This window comes from Prionailurus bengalensis, chromosome B2, assembly GCF_016509475.1.
Source record: "Prionailurus bengalensis isolate Pbe53 chromosome B2, Fcat_Pben_1.1_paternal_pri, whole genome shotgun sequence".
Lineage (NCBI taxonomy): Eukaryota > Metazoa > Chordata > Mammalia > Carnivora > Felidae > Prionailurus > Prionailurus bengalensis.
Window position 1 is genome coordinate 116,664,424 of NC_057349.1, and position 24,343 is coordinate 116,688,766.

The 24,343-nt window shown below is 36.7% G+C and overlaps 1 protein-coding gene across 8 annotated transcripts in view; it reads left to right on the forward strand.

Annotated features, from left to right (window-relative positions):
• Nucleotides 1-24,343, forward strand: part of LAMA2 (laminin subunit alpha 2) — a 634,006-nt gene that overhangs the window by 339,050 nt on the left and 270,613 nt on the right. For all 8 annotated transcript variants that reach the window (XM_043592301.1, XM_043592303.1, XM_043592302.1 and 5 more), the window contains exons 13-15: nucleotides 9,579-9,680; nucleotides 11,117-11,328; nucleotides 19,788-19,899. In XM_043592301.1, the coding sequence (XP_043448236.1) occupies nucleotides 9,579-9,680; nucleotides 11,117-11,328; nucleotides 19,788-19,899 (426 nt within the window). The remainder of the gene's footprint in view (nucleotides 1-9,578; nucleotides 9,681-11,116; nucleotides 11,329-19,787; nucleotides 19,900-24,343) is intronic.

The window sequence follows — 24,343 nt, forward strand, 5'->3', positions numbered from 1 at the left end:
AAATAGTACAATTTACAACATTCATTGAATATATACTATGTGCTAGGTATCAACTGAAGACTTTTATAAATATTTGCTCATTTCACCTTCATAACAAACTGCTGAAGTAGGTGTAATTCAGTGCATTTTAGTGAAAATTCATTGAGATTCTGCAAGCATAGATAACTTTCCCAAAGGCCGTACAACATTTAAAGGCAGAACCAGAATCCAAAACCAGGTCTGGAAAATCTCTGGGAATGAGCTTAATCTTTTGTGTGAATTATATATGGTTCCCATGTTAACAGACATGTCAGAAATTCATGCAAATCTTTATCTGTTCATTCTGGAAGGAGGCACTAGAATGTATTGTATTAGCCTGTTGGTCCTCCTCTGGGGTGTGACTTAGTTCCCACTGCATCTTTGGGAATCTTTTCTTCTAAAATTCATAACCAGCTTCTACTGCTATAATAAAGAATCACCTGCAGAGTTCATGAATAAGGGAAAAGAGAAAAAGGAAGAGAGGTAGATCAATTTTGAATCAAATCAAGATAGTATTCCAAGACTGGTGTTCTGGCATCTACCTTTGTGAGAAATAAGTTGTCTGATAGTTCAAGATAACCTCTATTTAAATAATGTAGCCTGGAATTGATTGAGCTCATTTAAGCATACAGCCCTTCCAGCCATAGTTAGTGTTGTTGAGGCAAGAACATTGAAAATTACCTATAGGAAAGATAAGAATTCTGTTTATTATACTTTTATTCCTGCTTTTGTAATAAGAGGGGAAAGCTATAAAATAGCTATATATGATCCAGAGTAAAGAATATCCTTATAAGGCAAAACACTTAAGCAGTAAAAGATTAGCTAAAATTCTTATTCAGATAGAAAAGAGCATTATTGATATCTCCTTTTTACAATGTTCTCCTAACTTTTTTTCAAGGATTTATGTATGCATAAATATATAAAAAATATATATTCATTTGTCAATTATATAAAAATAGTAAGCCTGTTTCTCTTTAACTTGACGGAACTTGGATTAAATTGTATGTTGTTATTTTAATCAACATCCATGTTGTATATCATGAGAATGCAGTTTTCTGTTTTCTTGGCAGAGAACTTGAAAAACGTTTAAGCCCTGGTCAATAAGAAAGTTATGTATACATAAAACCATAATTTACAGTTCATTTGATGAGATCAGTGTTTAATTCTGTATTGCATGTACTTTTTTGTACTGAATATTTACACATAAATTAATCCAAACTACAACAAGAGTACCAATGGAGCATTCCATCCAAACCTAAGTAGGTAAACAGAAGACAAACAGCTGTTGCAAAGATCCTGTTTTTGAGTCAGGGCTTGATAACAAAAGGCAGTTTGGAGAATTTGGCTGCTACCATTTACTCACATCTGTGGAGACTGCATTATTTCAACCCAATACTTGATCCGTGCAAGTCACAAAGTGATAAGTGGTTCTCTCAGTCACAACACTTAGAGGAAACACTAAATCTTAATTTATGTATGGGATATTGTACTTGTAAACACTTCATCATCTTATTATGATGTTTAGCAAATCTGTTTATGGGGTGTTTATATTTTTAAGTGTCCCCAAATGGATCTAAGTGTCCCCAAATGGATCTAAGTAAGTGTTTGTAGAAAATACATGAAATGGGGGGGGGGGGTGAGTGGGAAATAACCTGTTGGTTGTATTTTAAAATTTGATGTGTTTTCTTCTGCACCTCTTGTTATATAAGAATCATTAATTGTCTGGTTTTCAGTTACAGCCAAAAACATTCTTACCTGATCGAACCTGCATAATTCCATTTGCTTTGAATCATAAGAGAGTATAGAGAAAGTACAATTGGGCTTACTTTGTTACACAAGAGACCTCATGCTGAAATAGGTTGGTGTTATTCAAGTGATTAAACCACTAATTTTATAGAAACTCATATAAGTTCATACTTAATTTCTCAAGCAGTTGGGTGACTGGACTCCAAGGACACTGATTGGTCAGTTGTTGTTTCACTGAGAGAGTATCTCTGAGGGGGCGGCCAGAAGATTCTGTCCTTGGTTCGGTCGCTTTGTAATTTTCACCCCTACTTTGGATACTTATGAAATTCTGATGATACAAAATACAAAAGAGTGCAACATTATCAGGTTGGAAGTGGCCATGTCTAAAGGATAAAAAATCAGAAGGAGAAGATGAAACTAGTGGGGACAGGGAGGAGGAGAAGAGGTGGGGGAAGAGGGGAGAAGGAAGAAAAAAGGAGGAGATGGATAAAAGGAAGGAAAGAGGCAGAGCAGGTGGAGAGGAAGAAAAGAAGGGAAGAATGGAAGCAGGCATGCAAGAAAATCCTGAAGATTTTCCTCTTTGTATCTCCTGGACTACATAATGTAGCCTCTTGCCTTCCAGCCCAGTGTTTCCAGAATGTATTGTTTCTGTTTGATGCTCACAACTCCTACTTCTTTTTCTCTGTGTTAAGGTGATGTAACTTTAAGACCTCCTCTGTAAATTCTGCCTGTTCTCTAATTCAGCATCCCCTTAGACCTGTTCTATTCTAACTATCAAACTTGGAAGGAAGAGAAACATGTTCTTATCTCAATGTTATAAATGTACCAAAAAGCATGACAAAACATGAAGTTCTGTTTCTATGTTAATATAGAGCTCCATGAATAGATACATCAGTAAACACTTCTGTGAGAGGGATACTTTTTCACAGTTTAAGGCATTGGAGCTTCAAAATCTAGAAAGATGAACCAACCGCCATGTTTGTGATGCTAAACTGAAATTAACATATATGTTTCATTTATCCTGCTCCATATTACACTTTTCTTCATTTGATTTTAGTACATCCCTCCTGAAATATTTGCTCTGGTAAGCAAAAGTCAATATTAGATTTTACACCCATTTAGTGGAAGAAGAGAGACGATGTTCTGACATCAGACAACCAAATATTCCAGGCTTGTTTTATGAAAGAACTTCCCCCCGAGTGTATTGTCCCCCATAGATCATCCACCCTTCACCTTTCAATTCATTTTTCTTGAGATTGGGAGAGGGGGAGGCTAGAACACAGGTAGCCTAATACTAAATACTGCTGTAAAGCTTGGTTTTATGAATTACCTTTAGCCTTTTCCACTCATGAGGGAGAACTTTCCTGCCTCATTAAATCTTTAATGCAATGTGCTGCATGCACAGTACATTATTATGTGTGACATTAGGTTATATATTGCATAGTAACTGTAATGTTACTTGCAAACAAGCTGTTTCTTTCCCCTGAAGGTAGAATTAAAACAGGAACTCATGGGAAACAGCTACTTGTGTTGCTCTTTTCTTAATGGGGTGAATTTGAAGATCAGGAAGGGCTTAGACCTGAACCAGGAATGAATGGGCCCTGTTTCTTTTCCTTGCTTCTCGATTTGATATCTGAATCTTTCCGAAGAGAATTTTGCTTAATAGATATGAAGAAAGGTAAAACAAACAAACAAACAAACAACAATAACAAAAAAAAACTAGGTCTTTGGGGACCCTGATGAAATGAACTGTTCCCATTAAATTCACTTTCTCTTTGTATTGAAAAGGAATACAACTTTCATCTCTGCTAAATATAGTCTAATCTACCCAGCAAATGTAAGAATTGCCTCAATGTGAACTGGAATTGAACTTAATTCTTCCTGTGGAAAACCATACTTCTCTGGCCAATAGAATAGTGACAGTTTTGTTTGTCAATAGCCAGAGAAAATGAAATGTGCTGGAAGTACTTTTAGTGCCCTGCAAAATTACAGTAACCAGTGTTGTCCCCAAAATGGATGAGTTTGAAAGTCTCAAAGATAAAATTAATAAATTGAGTCTACATAGCCCCAAATTGTGGAAAATTAAAGCTATGCACAGTACGTGTAACTTACCAATGTCATGGGAGGTATTGTTAGAATGCATTCTTCAGTGTTAATGGATGAGATGGTCTATGCAGAGCTCTACCTGTTCTAAAGTCCGTTAGCTCTCTTATCTGTTGTGGTTGCCACTGAGTCTTCGGGAATATCACTAAAAAAAAACCCTTTTCCCTCTTCAGTCTTCTGACCAGTGGGACACTAGCCAAGCAAAGAAAGAAAAGCAGATTTGAATAGTCAGAGAGCTGTAGGAGTGAGAATTTCAGCAGCAAAATGAGTTGAAGCAAATCTAAGTAGCAGAATGGGTAGATATAAACAGAGGCTAAATCTGAAATTCCCAAACTTCTTCAATTTGTGGTATTCTGAATGTCTTTGTATTTTTTTTTTCACAGTGTCTCCTAGACCAACTGAAACATGCCACAGTAGTTACGGCCCAACAGCTTCATAAATATTTACATTTTAACAATTTAGCAACCATTGAAAAAGATAAGGCACGTAAGTTCAGGCCATATAATAATCTGGTTTTTTTTTTCATAACCACAATGACTTACTAGAGGAGATTTGTGTGCCTGTAATGACACAACTGTTCAAACCTAGAAACAGAGTGCACACGGCTACCTTTAATTCCTGTTTCACATTGATTTTTGTGCAATAAGTGGTTATCATAGCACACACTGAAAACTTTGCTTACCAAAGACATGACATTGCTGAAAGTGCAAGGACCCAAAAAACACAGTTCAACATTTTGAGAATATCTCTGAAAGGAATATGACATTAATGTTAAAACTGTGGAGTACCTCAAGCTAGTTGTTTGCCTGGCGTCTAACAGATACACAGTGTTGCTTGTGTTTCCTTTAAATGTTTACAGTATCCTACGGTGCCTTTGTGAGTTTACTGCAGGGCCCTGGAGCGCCTGTGCAGAGTTTGTGAAAAGGGCGCTAAATAGATCCTAGACTTATTGAAACTGCGTAGAAACTCAAATGATATTATAGATCCCAGGGCCACTGTAGGCTCTTCATGACAGAGGCAACAACAGAAGTAACAGTTGATAAAATCCGCCCCCCCCCCCTCCCCGCCAAACAAATGACTGAAGTCAGGGAATTGAATTCAAATGCTTGGTGAGGACCTAGTAAGGGTGATGCAGCAATGAAAATGGAAAGCTAGGAAAAGCATTTCAAGAGAATAAGATTGAGACTAATTTGATATAAAAAATACAGTGAAAACAATATGTGCGACACCTACAGTTTCTCATTTGAAACAGAGAAGTAAAGCAACTGACCTGACCCAATCATGGGAGTTGGGAAAACAATCAAGTGTGTTTCCTGGGAAGATCCAGATAATGAGATTAACTGGGAATGTTGAGTGTTTGAGACATTATTAAACAATCAGTACAGGGGTGCCTGGGTGGCTCAGTCAGTTGAGTGCCCTGCTTCGGCTCAGGTCATGATCTCGCAGTCCGTGGGTTCAAGCCCCACGTCGGACTCTGTGCTGACAGCTTGGAGCCCGGAGCCTGCTTCCGACTCTGTGTCTCCCTCTCTCTCTGACCCTCCCCCCTTCATGCTCTGTCTCTCTCTGTCTCAAATAAACGTTAAAAAAAAGTTAAAAAAAAAAAAAAGAACAATCAGTACAGGACTCCGATAGGCAGAATTGTATCCCTCCCCCCAAATTCTAATGATGAAGTCCTAATCCCCAGAATCTTAGGATGTGACACTATTTGGAGAAAGGATTTTTAAAGCGATAATTAAGTTAAAGTGAGGGAATTAGGGTGGGCCCAATCCAGTATGACCGGAGTCCTTATAAGAAGAAGAGTGTGTTCTGACAAACACAGAAGGAAGGACCAGGTGAGGACACAGGGTGAGGGTGGCCATCTACAAGCCAAGATGAGAGGCTGCAGAGGAAACCAGTTCTTCCTACACCTTGATCTGATTTCTGTTGTTTAAGCACCAGTCTTTGGTATTTTGTTATGGCATCCTGAGCTAACTAATACATGGCTACAGCACACGGTGGAAGATACAGATGAGGAACCAGGCACAAACATAATTAAATCCATGAGAGGAATGGGGAGACAATAAGAAAGGGTAACCAAAGGGAATAAAAATTTTGCAGACATCCATACACACAGTATAGAATAAGAAAGAAAAATGTTTCTACAAATGAGATAGTGGTATGACCAAGGCAGAGGAAGGAGTGTTATGAAAGTTTGATACAACAGGAGACAAAGGAGTCGAGAATTTTAAGAACTATTACATGCTACATACAGATTTAACAATAAAACTGAACAGAAGCAGAAGGTCCATTGCCAGGTAGAGTTCATAAATGAACTTTCGAGAACACTTTTTTTTTAATGTTTATTCATTTATGAGAGACAGAGACACAGAGCATGAGCAGGGGAAGGGCAGAGAGAAGGGGAGACATGGAATCTGAAGCAGCTCCAGGCTCTGAGCTGTCGGCATAGAACCCGACACAGGGCTCAAATCCACAAACCCTGAGATCATGACCTGAGCTGAAGTCGGCGGCTTAACCAACTGGGCTACCCAGGTGCCCCTCAAGAAACATTTTTTTAAAATTTTTTTTCTTTAATGATTATTTATTTTTGAGGCAGAGAGGGACAGAGCATGAATGAGGGAGGGTCAGAGAGAGAGGGAGACACAGAATCTGAAGCAGGCTCCAGGCTCTGAGATGTCAGCACAGAGCCCGACGCGGGGGTCGAACTCACAAACGGTGAGATCATGACCTGAACCGAAGTCGGTCACTCAACCGACTGAGTCACACAGGTACCCCTCAAGAAACATTTTTAGTGGAGTACCAAGGGTTAAGACAGGATGCAATAGATAAAATAAGAAAGGCTGGATGGGTAAGAATAAAGAAAATGCATGTAATGTCCTGTATCTGAGAGTTCGGCAGTGAAAGTAATAACCATACATAATGGCTAGAGGAGACAGTAAAGTCAGCTGATGATTGGCAGTCCAGTGCACATTGGATTTGACGGAGAGCGTGGAGACTGGGATACTTAAGGGAATATAGGACAGTGGGGATGCAAGGACTTGAAAGAGACACATAAGAGCCATTTGGGATATGGAGCGACAGGTAGAAGAAGAGGCAGAGACTTCTTCATCCAAAGCTATAGGAAAGGACAGTTTGTACTCTGAATATTGCTACAGGTTTTTCCCAAAAAATGAGATCCCTCAGAAAAGAAGATGCTGTCTTATAATTGACTCATCACAGAGACTTTCATATGCTGCTATGTACTTGTCAGGAAAGACACATTAGCTGGCAACATCAGGAAATGCTTGGGTTTATTGCTTATGAAGAGATAATGGAGGTCAAGGAAAAATAGAGGGAAAGGAATTTAACAGAGATTAAGTGATTATTCCTAAGAATATGACCTCTAAACTGTGGGATGGTACCTTAAATAATCCTTTTTCAAAATTACTCAAAGTACTTGACTAAGTACCAACACAGAAATGGCCATAAATATACACCTTTACAGTGAGTGAAAAAGATAGTGATTCTAATATTCTAGAAATGGGTACTTGATTTGGAGGAAAAAAACAAATCTGGTAACTCAACATACACCTTTTTAAAATGGTCTGTTTTTCACATAACTTAGGTAGAAGTAAAATGGATTCACTCATGAAAATTGTTAGTGGATTCAAAAATTAGTTCTAATAATACTGACGTATAGGTATTGAAGATCCATGAAAAGAGTTGGGGACAGTTGCTTTATGAAATGTGAGTGAAGGGCAAATTTTCATTTTTATTACTATAATAGTAATGATAAGCCCTCAGAAGAATATGTTGAATTAATTTCACTCCTTCATTCATGTTTTATATATGATCACTGACCTGCAGAAGAGCCCTTTCTTTTTCTATATTTGTTTCTTGTTTGTTTTCTCCATTTCCACCCTCATTTGTCTCTCAAAGTGTTTTACATGCTAGATGATTTCATAATTATTATGAGTAGGTGTGGAAATGGCATAAACAAATGAAATATTATAACAAATCAAACATTTTTCTATTTTATCTCAAGTCTGAAAAGCTTCGATATTCAAATTGCACTCACTTGACTCTTTTTATTAGCAAAATAGGCATTAGCTTTATCTCTGAGGTCCACACATTTGTATAATTTTTAAATTAAGAAACTATGAATTAAAATGGAGTGTTTTTCTTTCTTTTTTTTTTTAGAGAAACATATTCCAAAGAAAATAAAAACACATAGTCCAAATTTTACATGATCAAAATATAACTGGAAGCTCAAAAGTTTTGCAACATTATAGATCTATATCCTTGTGTTTTCCCCAAACTCCATCCCTACGTCCTGCTAAATATTTTTATTAATGTAGAAAATTAGTTCAGTCTTCTTTGAAATATATAAAGCCTTCTTTCCTGCTGCCTTTCTGGACTCTTCTATTGCAAGGTGATATTTTGGATGCTTATCTTAATAGAACCAAAAACCTTTTACATTGATCTACCCTTTTTACTCACAATGATGCCAAGCGCTATAGTCCAGGCAGATATTTATTATTTTATATATCAGAAGACATTAGAGTAGGGCTATTTCTCAGGGGAACAGGGGAATAAAAGTTTTCTGAATTCTAGTTCCTTGTAGAGCTCCATGTAATGAGCTCTTAGAAGACATTGCGGAGCTGCAAGTTGAAAACCCTATTTCATCAGCCATGGAGAGCTATGTGCCATTCCCCATGGAACGACTCTGCAAGGAATCCGGGCTCCTCCTCCTCCATCCAGTGCATCACCCAGAATTGCTTTGTGGTCAGGGTCTGCAGTAAGAGGCCACGGAGAGCTGATGGCTGTGAAGCTGGGTCTCTGTTTGTCAGCACGGAGGAAACAGCAGAATACAAATCATCAGCTTTGTTTTATGAATGTCTTTATTTACAATGCCGGAGTGGAATTTTTAAAAATGGACTGCCGTATTTGCATTGAATCTGTCACTCAAACCCCAATGTTGATTCCTGTCCTATAAATGATCTTGCTTTCCTATTTTTTTTTCCTTTCTACAAGGTTACTGTCAATGTCAGAAGATGTAAACCTCAAACATCCATTAACACAGGGCTTGACGTGCATATTGGAAGGAAGGAGGTTTATTTAATGAAAAGGAATAATAGCATTCATCCCAACTAAGCATATTTGATTGCACGGGGAAAAGTGTATCTTCTTTGGGAGTTTTGGTTGAATTGTATCATAATATAAAATTTGCCGCTATTCCTTTATTTTTCTTTGACCGACATTTCCCAGCTTAGCTTATAGTTTATGTAACGTCGCTGTCAAATGGAGTGATGTCTTTGTTCAAAGCGTTCAGACCAACAGAAAGTGAGTGACCCTCGGGGATGGGTAGAAATCTCCCAATTTTGACAAAGATCCTTTTCTGCTTGGGAATTGTAAAGCTCAAGCTATAGACGAGGAAAATGACAGGAGGGGCTGTGTTTGGTTTCACAGAACTTAACCTATTTCAGCAAGCCTGCAATCCTGGGGAAAATAATACATGAATTTATATTTATGTCAGGCTTGCTGTTGATGGGTAAGGTTCGTATAAAGGTTACTGCTAAAGAAATGTCTATCATTCTCACCCTGCACTCTTGTGATTTCTGTTTCTTCCAAATCCTACCCTCTAGAACAATAAAATGATTTTAAAATAATAAGTAAAATATGATTTAACAGCCCATCTCCTGTCTTGTAATGATTACACATCTCTTCTCTTATAGCTTACAGCAGTTGGAGGACAGTTGACATTTACCATCTCATATGACTTTGAGGAAGAGGAAGAAGATACAGAACACGTTCTCCAGATTATGGTTATCTTAGAGGTAAAGTACGGAGTGGATCACTTATGTTCAACTGTTTTACATTCTTAGATTATTCCTTACCTGATTGGCTTGAGATTAATTTAATATACAACTATAGAAAATACCGTATCTTGGGAAACGTTCTTATGCCAGCCTTATGTTTCACACTAAGATATATGTAAAAGACTGAACATATTCGTTAGGTTGCAATGATAAAGAAGACCTTTAGACCAGACCTGGAATTTAAATTAAAAGTATAACGACCATGTACCCAAGAATATAAGAGTGATCAAGTGTTTATGCAAATGATGATTTACACTGTTTAATTTTTTCCATCTCCCCTTTCTTCCAAGTAGATTTTATTGTCTACTTCTTTGTTGATATTAGGTCGACACAAATGAAAAGGGAAGCTTGTTTATTTAGTGTAGTTAATCTTGACTTCCAAACTCCTCATTTAAGTAGGAAAGATATAGGAGAAATTACTTTCAGGATTTGGAGGGCCATAGGCAATTCTACAATGTGGGAAGCCTAAAGATATCTTAGAGGCCCTCCCCCACCCTTTCTCATACTGTTCCTTTCACATAATGCATACCCTTTCTCCAACTCTCACATAGCCTCAGAGTACACACTTGCATGTACATTTGTGGTTCCAGTGGGTTGATGTTGATTTAGCGCCAGGCTTTGTTGTTCTTCTTCTTGAACCTTTCATGCATCTGAATCAATGACAAAATTCTTCCCCTAAAATAAGTATTTCCAGTATTAGAGGAAGTGATCTGGATGATATATATTATTAAATATATATGCATGTGTGTGTATCTATAAAACTAGAAGTATGTCTTGGAATTCCTTTGAGATAAAAGGGGTTCTTTAAACGTAAAATGTGAAGTTCTGTATTATTAATATAAATGAACTCAGTAAAGAAGGATAACCTTAAGGTCAGTCAATCCATTCCCTATTATGATGCCATTATCTTACTGTGAATGCTAGACTGCAGGACTTTTCTTGTTTGTTTCTGTTTGTTTTCCCATATAGAAAAGTCCTTTAAAACCATAGCTTAATACAATACACTGTTGTAACTTTTCTTCCCTATTTTTCTATACAACCTACATTCACCATAAACTAATATATTTGAATTATGCCAATTATTATGCACTTGCATTAAATAGGTATTTGTAATCACATGGCATGCATGAGTTGCCAAGTATCTATTATTTAGTTAATAGTGGAAACAAGGTTATGTATAACAAAGCTTATGCTTAGCAATGCATCTGGTTAAGGCTAATATTTAAATTGCCTTCTCTTCCTCTCGTATATACCAGAAATATACTAAACGGCAAGGAAAGCCAACCTGGAATTAAAAATCTGAGGATAATTCACAAAGTGGCAAATCCAAATATGGATACTTTTTACCGTTTTATACCTTCTTTTCACACTTTCATCCTTTTCCCCCCCTTTAGGGAAGTGACTTGAGGATCAGCACAGTCCAAGACGAGGTGTATCTGCAACCATATGAAGAACATATCCATTCATTGTCACTTAAAGAAGAATTGTTTACCATACATGGCACAAATTTCCCTGTCAGTAGAAGAGAGTTTATGACAGTGCTCGCGAATGTAAAGAGAGTCCTCATACAAATCACCTACAACCTTGGGATGGATGCCACCTTCAGGTAAACTCAAGAACTGCATCTCCCAGTGTTCACACACTTCTTTGGAGCAAGCACGCGTTAGGTAGAACAGTGACTTTAAAGATATGCAGGTTTTCTGCAAATAGTAGTTAAGAATCAAGCGCTAGTTTTCTGAAAAGCGTTTCTATTAAAACTTTAAAATTTAAACACCCAAAAGAAATGTGTCTTAGCCCTTTTCTAGTATCAATGATTCCTTCACAATTCAGCTAGAACATGTGATAAAAAAGGATCCATATTCTGAAAAACTCTATACTGGAGAATAAAGTCTCATTTATGACGACTCAGACACTGGGAAACTAAAGAGGTATAATTCCAGGGTATCCATATTCGGAAAGTGGTTTGTAAACTGTTTTCTTCCATTAATTAATTAACCAGTTTCTAACTTAATAGCATGTGGTTTGTAATAAGAAACCTAAGCACCTTCATTGAAATAATCACAAGTCTCTTCATAGAAGACTATAAGGTTGTGTGTTGTAGAGGAAAGAGCATAAGCTTGGAGCCAAACTAACTAGGAATTCAGTGCGTTCAACTGCTTATTTTATGTGTGACTTTGGCAAGTGATTGGTCCTTGTGGAAACTTGCTTTCTTCAAGTGTGAAGTGGAGATTATAGTGTCTACCTTTCAGGGGTCATTGTGAAAAATTATATGTGGCAATTATGCAAAGTGCCTGTTACATAGAATTAGTTGTTTTCCTTTCTTTTTCTTTAAAGAGGGAGTTTTTCTTTTTAGTGTTTTATTTATTTTTGAGAGGGAGGAGGGGCAGAGAGAGAGGGAGACACAGAAACCGAAGTAGGCTCCATGCTCTGAGCTGTCAGCACAGAGCCTGACAAGGGGCTCGAACTCACGAGCCATGAGATCATGACCTGAGCTGAAGTTGGACGCTTAACTGACTGAGCCACCCAGGTGCCCCTAAAGACAGAACTTTTGACTGGAATCAAACCTGCTCATATCTGACTGATTATAAGCTTTCCATTTTAAAAACAGTGATGTGTTTGTCCAAGAAAATTCAAACTTCAGCTATGTCTGAATGAGCTTTCTCCCCACCCCCCCCTTTCCCTTTTATGCCCTAATAATAAGCACAAGGTAGCATGTTAACTTTCCCCTAATTGAGATTAAGTTAGATGAAGAAATATGACCCAAAACTTGACTCTGTGACATACTCAGAATCAAAGCATTGTCTCCAGTACTGGTTTATCTACAAGAGGTGGGTTTTTTTTTTTGTTTGTTTGTTGTTGTTGTTGTTGCTGTCTTGTTTTTAATGCTGATGCTCCTCCACCCCCATCATTTGCTTGTGCAGCCTAGTTTGTCTTTCACTTGTACCATTTCAACTAAGTGTAATCATCATTACCGTCTCCCAAAGGGGGACGCTACAGATTCATAAACAGAACCATTGTCAAACAGCGTACCTCTTTTGCATAGGCAATTCTGTTAGGAGCTGGGTTAAAATGCCATGAAGATGTGAAGCAGCACTTAGGAATTAATTATCTTTTCTCCCGTTTAGTAAATAGAGATTGTCATGATGTTTAAACAGTACAGAGAGATGAGTCCTCTGGCTTTCGATATGAATGACAACCAAATTGACAAAAAGTGGCTAGGGGGTTTATTTATTTTTGTCAGCATTGCTTCTCAGACTAGTTAATCCAAAGGCATTTCCCCCTGATTTATGTCAGATAAGTTCAGTGTCTACCCGTCAAAATCATCAGTTTCTTTTGAAGCCTTCTGAACTTTTCCCGTGTACGAGTGACGTGTTCACAGAGCAAGGTTATGTGAACCGACACAGGAGCTAATCCAAGTAGGTGGCTGCCTTCTGCAGCCTACATTCCCTAAAGCACTATGGTTCAAGAAGGAAAAGGCAATGGCAGATCTGAAACTCCTACCCCCTTCAGGTAAGCAGAAAGTCAGCCTAAATCCTGACTCACTGAACTTGTTTTATCGTATTTATTTCTGATCTACCAGTGGATTGAGTCACATTTGTAAAACATCACTTGAATCGATTTCAGCTTGTCTTACACAGTACGCTTCTGACTTGGTATCCGGTTTGTGTGTAAGCACAAGTAAACGGAGGCTGTCTCAACAAAAATTCGTGTTTAGGTGTATTTAAGGAAGATTTACTTACGTGGTGGTTCTCAGCATGTGCACTTCATGGACTTGGCTTCCTCCAGCTCTGTGGTGAGATGGAGAGGAATAGTTGAAGGAGAACTAGCCTGCGGGTCAGGATTTTGACTTCTGTTTTCAATTCAGCTATTTAATAGTTGTAAACATAAGTGTAGCTTTGACCTCTCTGAATTTCAATCACCCTGTCTGTGAAATACAGAGAAGGACAATTGCCTTGCCAGCTTCAAAAGGTCACCGTGAGAATAGAATTAGAGGGCTGCAAAAGCATTTTGCTAATGGCAAATAGGCAGAGAAATTGGAAGCATTTCTATCCAACCTTGGTCACTGCAAGCAATAACATTTTCTACCAAGTACTATTAAGACTTTGGAGACCATCTAGGATAAAGCACATAGTGATAATTCCAAAATTGTGACAGTGTTTGCTGTCATTCTTTTCCAGAATGATGAGATGTTAATGCAATAAAATTAATTGATTTCTTTCTCATTTGCCCACATTGGTAAGATGAATATAAAAATAGAAAAATTTCAGCCTTCTTTTAGAAATGTAAGAGAAATCAACTTAACCAAATCATACATCTTTCTCCTTTAAATTCCCCAAACCCTAGTTTTAGTAGCACTCTTGATATTTAATTCAAGCAAGGAGTCTATTCAGCTCTTCTTAAATGTTTATTCAGCATAAAACTCTGCAAAAAATTGTTTTCTTTTACCTTGTAGCAGACGTTAGTATCTTTCATCAATCTCTGATCTCATCCTTTTTTATTTTATTTTATTTATTTTATTTTATTTATTTTATTTTAAATTATTTTTAAAATCCTTATTGAAGTTAGTTGACATATATTATTATTAGTTTCACTGTAAAACATAGTAATTTGACAATTATATACATAACAAAATGCTGACCTCAATATGTGTATCATCTCTCATCATACAGCTGTCACAATATTAATGAGCATATTTCTGATGCTGTACTTTCATCCCCATGACTAATTTATTTTGTAACTGGAAGTTTGTACCTCTTAATTCCCTTCACTTGTTTTGCCTATCCCCTGGTCACCTCCACTCTGGGAATCACCTATTTGTCCTCTATAGTTATGAGCCAGTTTCTATCTTTGCTGTTGTTTATTTGTTTGTCCATTTGCTTTGTGTTACAGATTCCACGTATAAGTGAAGTTATTTGGTATTTATCGTTCTCTGTCTGACTTATTTCACTTAGCATAATACCCTCTAGGTTCTTCCATGTTATCACAAATGGCAAGATCTCATTCTTTTTTATGGCTGAGTAGTATTCCATTGTCTATATATACCATATCTTTTTTATTCATTCATCTATTGTTAGACACTAGGCTGTTTGCCTGTGTTGGCTGTTGTAAATAATGCTGCAATAAACATAGGGGTGCGTATATCTTTTTGAATTAGTGTTTTTATTTTCTTTGGGAAAATACCTAGATCCAAACTTCCCCTTCTGTAATATTACATTTCCCTAACCTTTGACAATAGATGTGGTCATATGACTTGGTTTAGCCAGTAAAATGTGAATAGAAGTGATTATAATTCCCCTACATGCATGCACATGCTCTCACACACACACACACACATGCACACACACACACACACACACACACACACACACACACAGCACCGAAATGCCAGCATGAGACTTTCTGGAGCTTATTCACCTACAAGAAGATACAAATAGCCTGAAACATTGCCCTGAACAGTCACCCAGACCTGTGAAGGATTTTTACATGAGTAAACATTTTGTTGTCTGTTAAGCCACTAAGAATTTGAGCCCTCATCATGACTTTATCCTCATACACCCCATGTGTCTTTATTGCTTAAAAAGGAACACAGAATCATTTCAAGGCAAGACATGTTCATATGACTTTTTTGAGTAAATGTGTGTTGGGGGGTATGTATCAAAAATATTACATAGAATTTATGTAATAATCTAGTAAAACCCTTATAAATAAAGGAGTATCTTGATGATTATAGTAACATTGTTGATAGATGCATACCATGCATCTATCTTTGGAAATTAATGGTACAGATAACCATATTTTGAAGAAATTATACTGAAAAGGCCTGTAAAACTTAAAAGACTTATGCAACTCACTAGGCATTGGGCTCTTCATAAGAGGTTTAAACCCACATATGTTTCCTCCACATTATCTTTGACTACCTGCCAAATAAATTCTGTAAATATTGGATTCATTCAGTCTGCCAGCATTTATTGCCTTTCATGTATACCTTTCTAAGTCTCAGTTTCCTCTTCTGCGAAATGGCAGAAACACTATCTAAATTTTAAGATTGAATGCTATGTGAGAAAATGATGTACCAAAAACATTAGCCATGCTATCTAGCAATATGTTGGGGGGCAGTGTAGGGTAACAACATGATCGTTGCTTTTGGAGTCATGCTTGGGTTTGAATCTGTGCTGCACTGTTTGCAAACTGTATTATATTGGACACAGCACTTCTCTGAGTCATAGGTTCTTCATTTGTAAATGTAGACAATAACATGATTACCCATTGTGTTCACTCAGAGTTAAATGAGATGTCTGTCAAGCCCCCATTACAGTACACAGAAGATAGCAGACACTTAGTAAGTAGTAATTATTATGATGTGGTAGTTCTAGGCTAAGCAAAAAGAATGCGATAATGGATAAATGATCATTGAATTAAAAAAAGGCATAGTCGACGATGGAAGGCAGACACATACATTTACGGTAGTGTAATAAATAATGCATTAGAAATGTGCACAGTACATACTGGTAGGTCTAAGAAGGAAGAGATAAATGATCCTATTAGCATTTAATATAATGTTTATGAATGGCTGAAATAGTATCCTATTCTTTCAGTTATTTCCCTTACTTGATGGGGGATTAAAAAGCGATTGATGAAAACATCTAGTTCTTTTTCAGATGAACCACTCAGACATTGCCTGGGCCACTAAATGATTCTTTGCCTTTTTAGGAGTGGAATAAAAGGTATCTCAGTCCCCCCTAACATGGTGGGACTTCCACAAGGTAGAGACTGCAGGAAGTTCTGAGTTTTGACAGAACGAAATAGAACAAAGCAACTGAATAGCAATAAACTCTTCATCTATGGTGGCTGATCCAAAGTAACATTGGTTTAAGTAGAATTAAGTGGATGCTTTCAATAGAAAAAAAAAGATGTATAGAAAAAATAATTATATAAAAGTTTTATGATCAAAGTTCTTATTGTTTCTAAGGATAATTTATGTGTTATTGTTATTATTATTTTAGTAAAGCTTAACCTATCTAACTCTGGTAGAAATATAATGAAACAAAGTATTGAGGACAATCTTTAAGTCCGTACCAGGACAATGTTTCTCATATGATTCTAATATTTTCAATACTACCTTACACAATTATGTCTTTTCTCTTCATCATCTTATCTGTATTTCCAACTCACAAAAATAAGAGGAAATAGCCAGCTAAAACATGTGATTTAGTTGACAAATCTTTGATAGTTCATGCACTTCTAAAATTTAGTACTTTATTACCACTACCTTTATATATTTAAAAGAATGCAGCCTCGTATCAAGAAAAGAAAATGTCCATATTGAAGGGAAAAAAAAACCTGCAGCCTTCTTTATGAGTAATACTTAAAACCGTTAAACACATTAAAATCCCATTTACCAACAGCAGAACCTGATGAACATTGGGTCTGCTCAGTGAATGCTAATGTGGAATATTGCTGGGAAAGATTTTTGAATGTTGAAATTTCTTACAGCTCAAAATGGTTACACAGATTAAGGAAAGGAACATCTGTTGTTGTAAAGACAAATGAAATTTGGCAATTCATAGAAAATATTTTTGTTTTTGTTTTGTTATATTTTAAATTGTTCCTTAAGGTAGTCAATTACTCATTTTTCTATTTTAAAACATTCCAATACTCAATTTTATATTAAAAATCCGGGGACTGTCTACACAATTGACCAGTCTACTGTTTAGTAAATTGTGACAGTCTTTTATAAGATAACCAACTAGTATAGCAATCATGAAATCATCTAATTCTGAAAGCAAAGTGATCAGAAAGATAAGTTAATCTTGGGACAGTTCATTAAGTGCAGACAGTAAGATGTCACAATTAATTCAGATGAGTTCTGACCTCAAGTTCTAACTCTAATAGCTTTCTATTTATTTATTTATTTATTTATTTATTTATTTATTTATCTGATCAAACAAGTAATTTGTCTCCTGCTTATCTGACTTTATTCATCTGAATGTGGATACTAGGCTTTATTTTAGCATTTATCTGGGAGTATGTTAGTCATTGTCTAAAATATAACTATGTTCCATTCACCTGTTCATTTACCTATCCACTCATCTATTAATACATGTATGTTTGTTTATATGTAGTTTTGTATCCATTCATTCATCTATCCATCTATCCATATACCTACTATCCATCTATCCATCCATTCATCCATCCAATGAAAGTGTATTGAGCTTGTATTGAGATGATCTGGCTAGGTATATAGATGACACAACAAAGTCTTTGTGAGAAGTTGCTCATAAGCTCATGTTGACACAAGCAAGTACTGTCTTTCAAACTCTATGTTGTGATATATTCATACAATAGAATATTACTCAGTCATAACAAGGATATACTGATACATGCTACAACATGGATGAACTTTGAAAACATTATACTAACAGAAGCCAGACACAAAAGGTCTGATTATATTATTCCATTTATGTGAAATACCCAGAATTATCCATGATAAATCCATAGAGACGGAAAGCAGATTCATGATTTACCAGAGGCTAAATAAGGCCAGAATAGGCAGTGACTGCTTAATAGGTACAGGGTTTTCACATGGGCTGACGATAATGCTTGGAACCAAATAAAGGTTGTAGTTGCACAACCTTGTTAATGTACTAAATGAACACGTTAAAATGGTTACTTTTATGTTATGCGAATTTCACCCCAATTTAAAAAATGAAAAAATCTCCACTTATACATCTTATACAGATTGATTTGGTGGGGAAAAAATGACAACTTAGAGATTTCTCTGAAAATCTCTATGTAACCTAAACACTATGAAAGAGTGATTTTTAACACTTACCAGTTTAGGACCTTTTACTAGGTTGTACAGACTGTTCTCCCAGAGAAGAAATCATTCAAGAAATGGTTGTGGATGAACTACTCTGTAGCTAAAGATAAATGGCTTGTCTTTAGAAGATGCCGGTTAGCACACAGCCCCTAAGATGATCCCACCCAATTGCTTTGGTTTCTCTTTTCAACTTTTTGGTTATGTATGAGGTCATACACATGCAAGGTACTATCAAGTGTCTAGGATTAGTAAAGTGGGAGTGAAAAAGGTTTTAAAGCTTTTAAAATTTCCTTTTTAAAAAAATTTGAAAAATCCAAAAGACACCAATGTTTATTTAAATTGTTAATTCATATTAAGTTTGCATATTTTGGAAGGAAATATATATATAGGAAATATGGAAATATATAGGAAATACACACACACATAATATACACATATACCACTTATATTAACAGTGTTTTCAGTTTAGACAAACCAGCTTTTCCCCAAAATAATGAGTGACACCAAATCACTCTGCTAAAATCACCAGATTGTACAGAAGTACTAATAAAATGAAACCCATGGATACATAGAACAATGCATTTAATTCAGGTCAAAACAAATTAAGAAAATAGTTCTAATTCAACTGAGTATTTGAAAAAGTCTCACTTTTACCTCCCAATGTGCAGATTTGTTTCTGATGAAAAGAAATGAAAATCACTTTTTTCTTTCTTTCTCTCTTTTTCTGTTTCTCTCTTTCCTTCCTTCTTTGCTTCCTTCCTTCCTTCTTCTCTCTTTCTTTTTGCTTTCATCTTTCCTTTCAATTTAAAAGCTTGAGCTGGATATTAATATTGTCTTCTTTGATTTTCTAGTTGAACGTTAAAATGAGTCAGTCATGTGATGTTTTCTGTTTTAAAAATACCTTCAACTACATTATTTTAAACTATCTCCAAAAATTAATAATAATAATAATAATAATAATAATAATAATAATAATGAAATCGAAACAAATAGCCAAAACCCAAGAACTGGGCAAGAATATTCTCATATCTTTTCAGCATTTGATGTGGTCATGGTTGTGAGCACCTGGACATATTTTACCTAATAGAAGGAATGAGCAGGGCTTCAAGTTGTAGATATTCGTTGGCCTTCCCTCTCACCACAAAGAGTTTACCTATATTACCAACCTGATTACTATTCCTCAAACTCTATAGTACCTAAGAGTTGGTTTACCTAGTCACCATCTCTTTTTCTTTCCACTGCAGGCTGGGCTCTGTTGGCCTTGAATCCGCAGTCCCCTATCCTACTGATGGAACCATTGCAACCGCCGTGGAGATTTGCCAGTGTCCACCTGGGTATTCTGGCTCCTCTTGTGAGGCAAGTTTGCAAGAATAAATCCTTGGCGCCTCCCAAGTTCCTTCAACATTGCTTTCAGCAAACCGTCCTCCATCAATGATGGCGCAAATAAATGATAGTGTTTTACTTAAAGAAGATGCTTGAGTGCCCCAAATCATGACTTTCTAATAGAGCACCGCTCATATTACGTCATCTTGAAGTTATGTTTCTCTTTTGGATATTTTACCTTGCTACAGATGAAAATCTGAGGTTTCCCTAAGTGTTTATTTCCTATTTCATTGGTTGATAAGATAAGACGAATGATAGCAGAGTAATATTTAATATTTCAAAATAATTTCCTTTCATTTCTACCTCAGCGCTTACCAGGAATTAGCACTGTTTTCCCCTTTCTCTCTAGTTTCTAATCTTCTGTACCATACTCTTGCTCTGCTTTATTTCTAAGAATGCCAAACCGCAAGCCTCTGAAGGATAGAATCTTTAAAACATCAAGATATAATACATGGAAGAAATACCGTGATCTGGAAATTCCCTACATGCCTTTGATTCATTTATTTGAGATATTCCTTGTTACCCCAGTATTCTAGATTTCTAATAAGATTAACATTTCTTACTTAATACCACAGTGTGTCGTTTTAAGGTAATAACTTTTATTTACTTCTACGTACTTTTTCTTAGGTGGTTTGAAATTGGTTTCCTTGAAACCCAGTCATATAACGTAAACACAATTTTCCTGATAGAGGACATGGCTTGCAGATAAATAGGAGCTTAAATTCTTTAAAAATGGTGCCTTTAAGGAATCGTTTGAGTGTACCAAGATGTTCTACTTCAGCACACTATCCCATTATGCCATTTATAGAAATACTCTGGGCATTGCTCCGTCAGCTCTGTTGTACTCTGAAATAATGCATGCTTTTAGAAGATACATAGGATTCAGAGTCATCTTCATGACAAATGTGTTTTCTTTAGCCAGGCTCAGATTCACCTATCTAGAAATAAAATGAAATGAAATTCATTGATGTCCTTGCTTTTCCAAAATTCATCTCAAGAAGAGAAAAATAATTGTGGCAATAAATTAGCTCTGTCAACATTAATTTGATTTTTACATATAAAATACATGCTGTATTTGATGAAGCACATACTTTATGAAGAGCCCAGCAGTTTTTATTTCAAACCAGAAAGCTGTCTTTGAACCTTTAAGTTCCTATTTCAATTGGAAGAATGAGCACCCTGATTCTATGCTTGTTTTACCACTTACCCCCACATTTGTTTTCCCTAGTACTCTTCATCATCTTTATGGAAGTTCCAAATACCCGTCGATACAAAATTAAATATCAGAATTGCTCAGTTGGCTAGGTTTTTTGTTTCTTCTTTCCTTTCTTCAAAAATATTTATTGTGAATCTTTGGTAAATTCTGCACTAGGTGCTGAAGGGATTATCAAGAAGATTACATCAAAATCCCCATCCTTAAAGAGCTCACAATCTGTTTAGGGAGACAGAACAAATACCTATGAAAAATTGGATCACAGCACTATATAATTAAGGGACGGGTGAGTGGTACAGAACATAAGTGCAATAATCATTCAAAGAGGTGAGCAGAGACAGGTGTCACTGAAAGTATCCTGCAGTGGAAAAACCTCAAATTGGAGGCTAAACAATGGTAACAATTAGGTGGGAAGAGAGAAGCACACGAGTATGAAAGAATCCAAACAAAACATCAGATGTTTAGACTTGCTCGCATTCATTCCTGTCCTTTCCTGATTTCATCTGCTTTTTACTGAGTTCATAAGGCCAGTCACATCAGCTTTACTAACCCTAATATGCACAGACCTCTGCAATGCTGAGTAACTTACAAAGACCAGAATGTCTTCATGCTAGGTTGCCAAAAACCAGGTCAAACCACTCACTATAATATCATTCTCTTTTACTCTATTTGGGGCCACAGTGTTGATTCAAACCTTTTTTTTTCTTCATTTCTACCTGACTTCTTATAAATCCCTCTGCAGTTTATCTTTCCAATTTTTCTTATACTCTTAATACCATCATAATTCATTTCACTTCACAAGTGGGACAGGTGAAGAAGTGTAAGCAACATCTGGTACTGAAAAAATGTGTTTTAATTCAAATCTCAGTTTTTGCTTCTTTCTATATGATCAAAATAAAATTAACCACCTCATAGGAGTGTTCATACTTTTGTTTAGCTAATAGATGTTGATAATCATGCATTTTGACACAGTCAAGACCCTTGGCATGGCTGATTAGGTGATCAACAACACAGGTATAGTCCCTACCCTCAAGGACATTACATTTGGTTGTAGGCTAGACAGTATGCCAGAGAACATATTTAAATACATGTAATAAATGTCATGAAGAAAATGAACAAGGTGTCTCGATACAGCTACTAAGAATGGGCACAGGAAGAATAGATAAGAGGGACTACTTTGTAAAAGGTTTTGGGAAAGGCTGTCTGAAGTGGTAGCATCTAAACTGGGTGTTGAAGAGTGAGAAGGGTCAGCTACGCAGAGAAAGCTGGAAGTGGCTTAGGAGGAAGTGGAAAGGAGCTTGGAGTCTGCAAGGACCTGAAAGAGGGCAAGGCCGACTAGAACATAGTAAGCAAGGGAGAGAATAGTACATGATGTGACTGGAGGAGCCAAACCATCCGGAGCTTTGTATGTATTATAATAATTTGGGATTCTATCCTAAGCATAATAGAAAATCGTTAGAATACTTTAAGGAGGGTAGTGACTCGATCTTAGTTTTCTTATTCGAAAAACTCTTTATGGCTACAGAGTGAAGAACATAATATAGGAAGGCAAGAATAAGAGGAAGAGTGGCTCATAGACTACTGTGGTAGGAGACACTATTATGGTTTATGTTAGGATAATGGCAGGGGATGTAAAACGATATGGGTTTACTCTCTATTTTGATAGTATAACCAATAGGATTTATTGTAGATTACATACCAGAGCAGAGTTTAAAGAAGTAAGGAATTTAAGAATGAGTCATAGAGGTGCCTGGGTGGCTCAGTCAGTTAAGCGTCTGACTCCTGATTTCAGCTCGGGTCATGATCTCATGGTTTGTGGGGTCGACCCCCACATTGGGCACTGCACTGACAGTGCAGAGCCTGCTTGGGATTCTCTCTCTCTCTCTCTCTGTCTCTCTCTCTCTGTCTCTCTCACTCTCTCTCTCCCTCCCTCCCCTCCCTCCCTCCCTCCCCTGATCATGCTCACTCTCTCTCTTCTTCTCAAAATAAATAAATAAAACTTAAAAAAAAGAAAGAAATGAGTCATAGATTACCAGTTGGAGCAATTGTATGCAAAGCCATTTACTAAGCTGAGGAAGACTGGGGAGGATTAGCAGTGGGCAGAAGATGGAATCAACAATCCATTTTAGAAATATTAGGTGTGAAAAGTGTAAACTAGATGTCAACTTTACAGTTGAATATGCAGGTCCTGAACCTGGAATATCCGTCTGGTCTACAGGTCTGGAAGAGATCATCAACTATGGGGCTGAATAAAATTACCTAGGAGACAGTGTGAAGAGGAGGAAAGCGATCAAGCCCCTAGGAGTTCTTGCCAATGAGAAGTTGGGTCAAAGCAGAGGAGAAAGCAAAAAGCCAATGTGGAAACATGGAGTTGTGATGGCATGGAAATTGAGAGCAGAGGGCATTTGAGGGAGAGAGGAGTCAACTAAGCCACATGTTGATGAGAGGTCAGATAAAATGCAGTCACAGAATGGTCTACCAGCTTTGGTTACCTGGAATGTGGTGGCATAGCCAAGGTCAGTTGTAATTGAGTGGTGATGGCACAAGACAGAGTAGAATGGAATGAAGCATGAGAGGGAAGTGAAGAAGAGAAGACTTTTTAGAGTAGTTTTACTGAGAAAGAAAAACAGGTAGGTAACTGGAAAGCTCTGAGATATTAAGGAAGTAATTTTGTCACATCTGTTAACTTTTAATGGGGATAGAAAATCATATTTTTGAGCTGATAGTAATGATCCAGTGGAAAAGGAAGGTATTACTGGTAGAGCCCAGAGAAAGAGTATTGGAAAGATAACAGATAATGGAATGCATATTATGAGTGTAGTGACTTATCTCAGGAGAGGAAGAATTCTGCATGCCCCGCTCCACTGTTCCAGAAAAGAATATGGCAAATGGAGATATCGCTGATACTTACAGATTTGATGAGGCTATGGTATGAGTAGGACATTTGCAGAGTATTAAAAGAAAAAAAGCTCATTAATGACAATTCTATGAATATTTGTCCTGAAAACAGTAAGTCAGTTCTCTCTCTGTTATCAACACCCTTGGTTTCTACCCTCTTCTGGGTATATGACTTCACCAGTTTTTAAAAATACGTATTGGAGAAGGAAATCTCTTCTACACTGAATCTAAGGTGGCAAAAAATTTAATGAGGAGAAATTATTAGAAAGGGGCAAAAAAATCAACACCTTTCTTGTACTGCCCAAA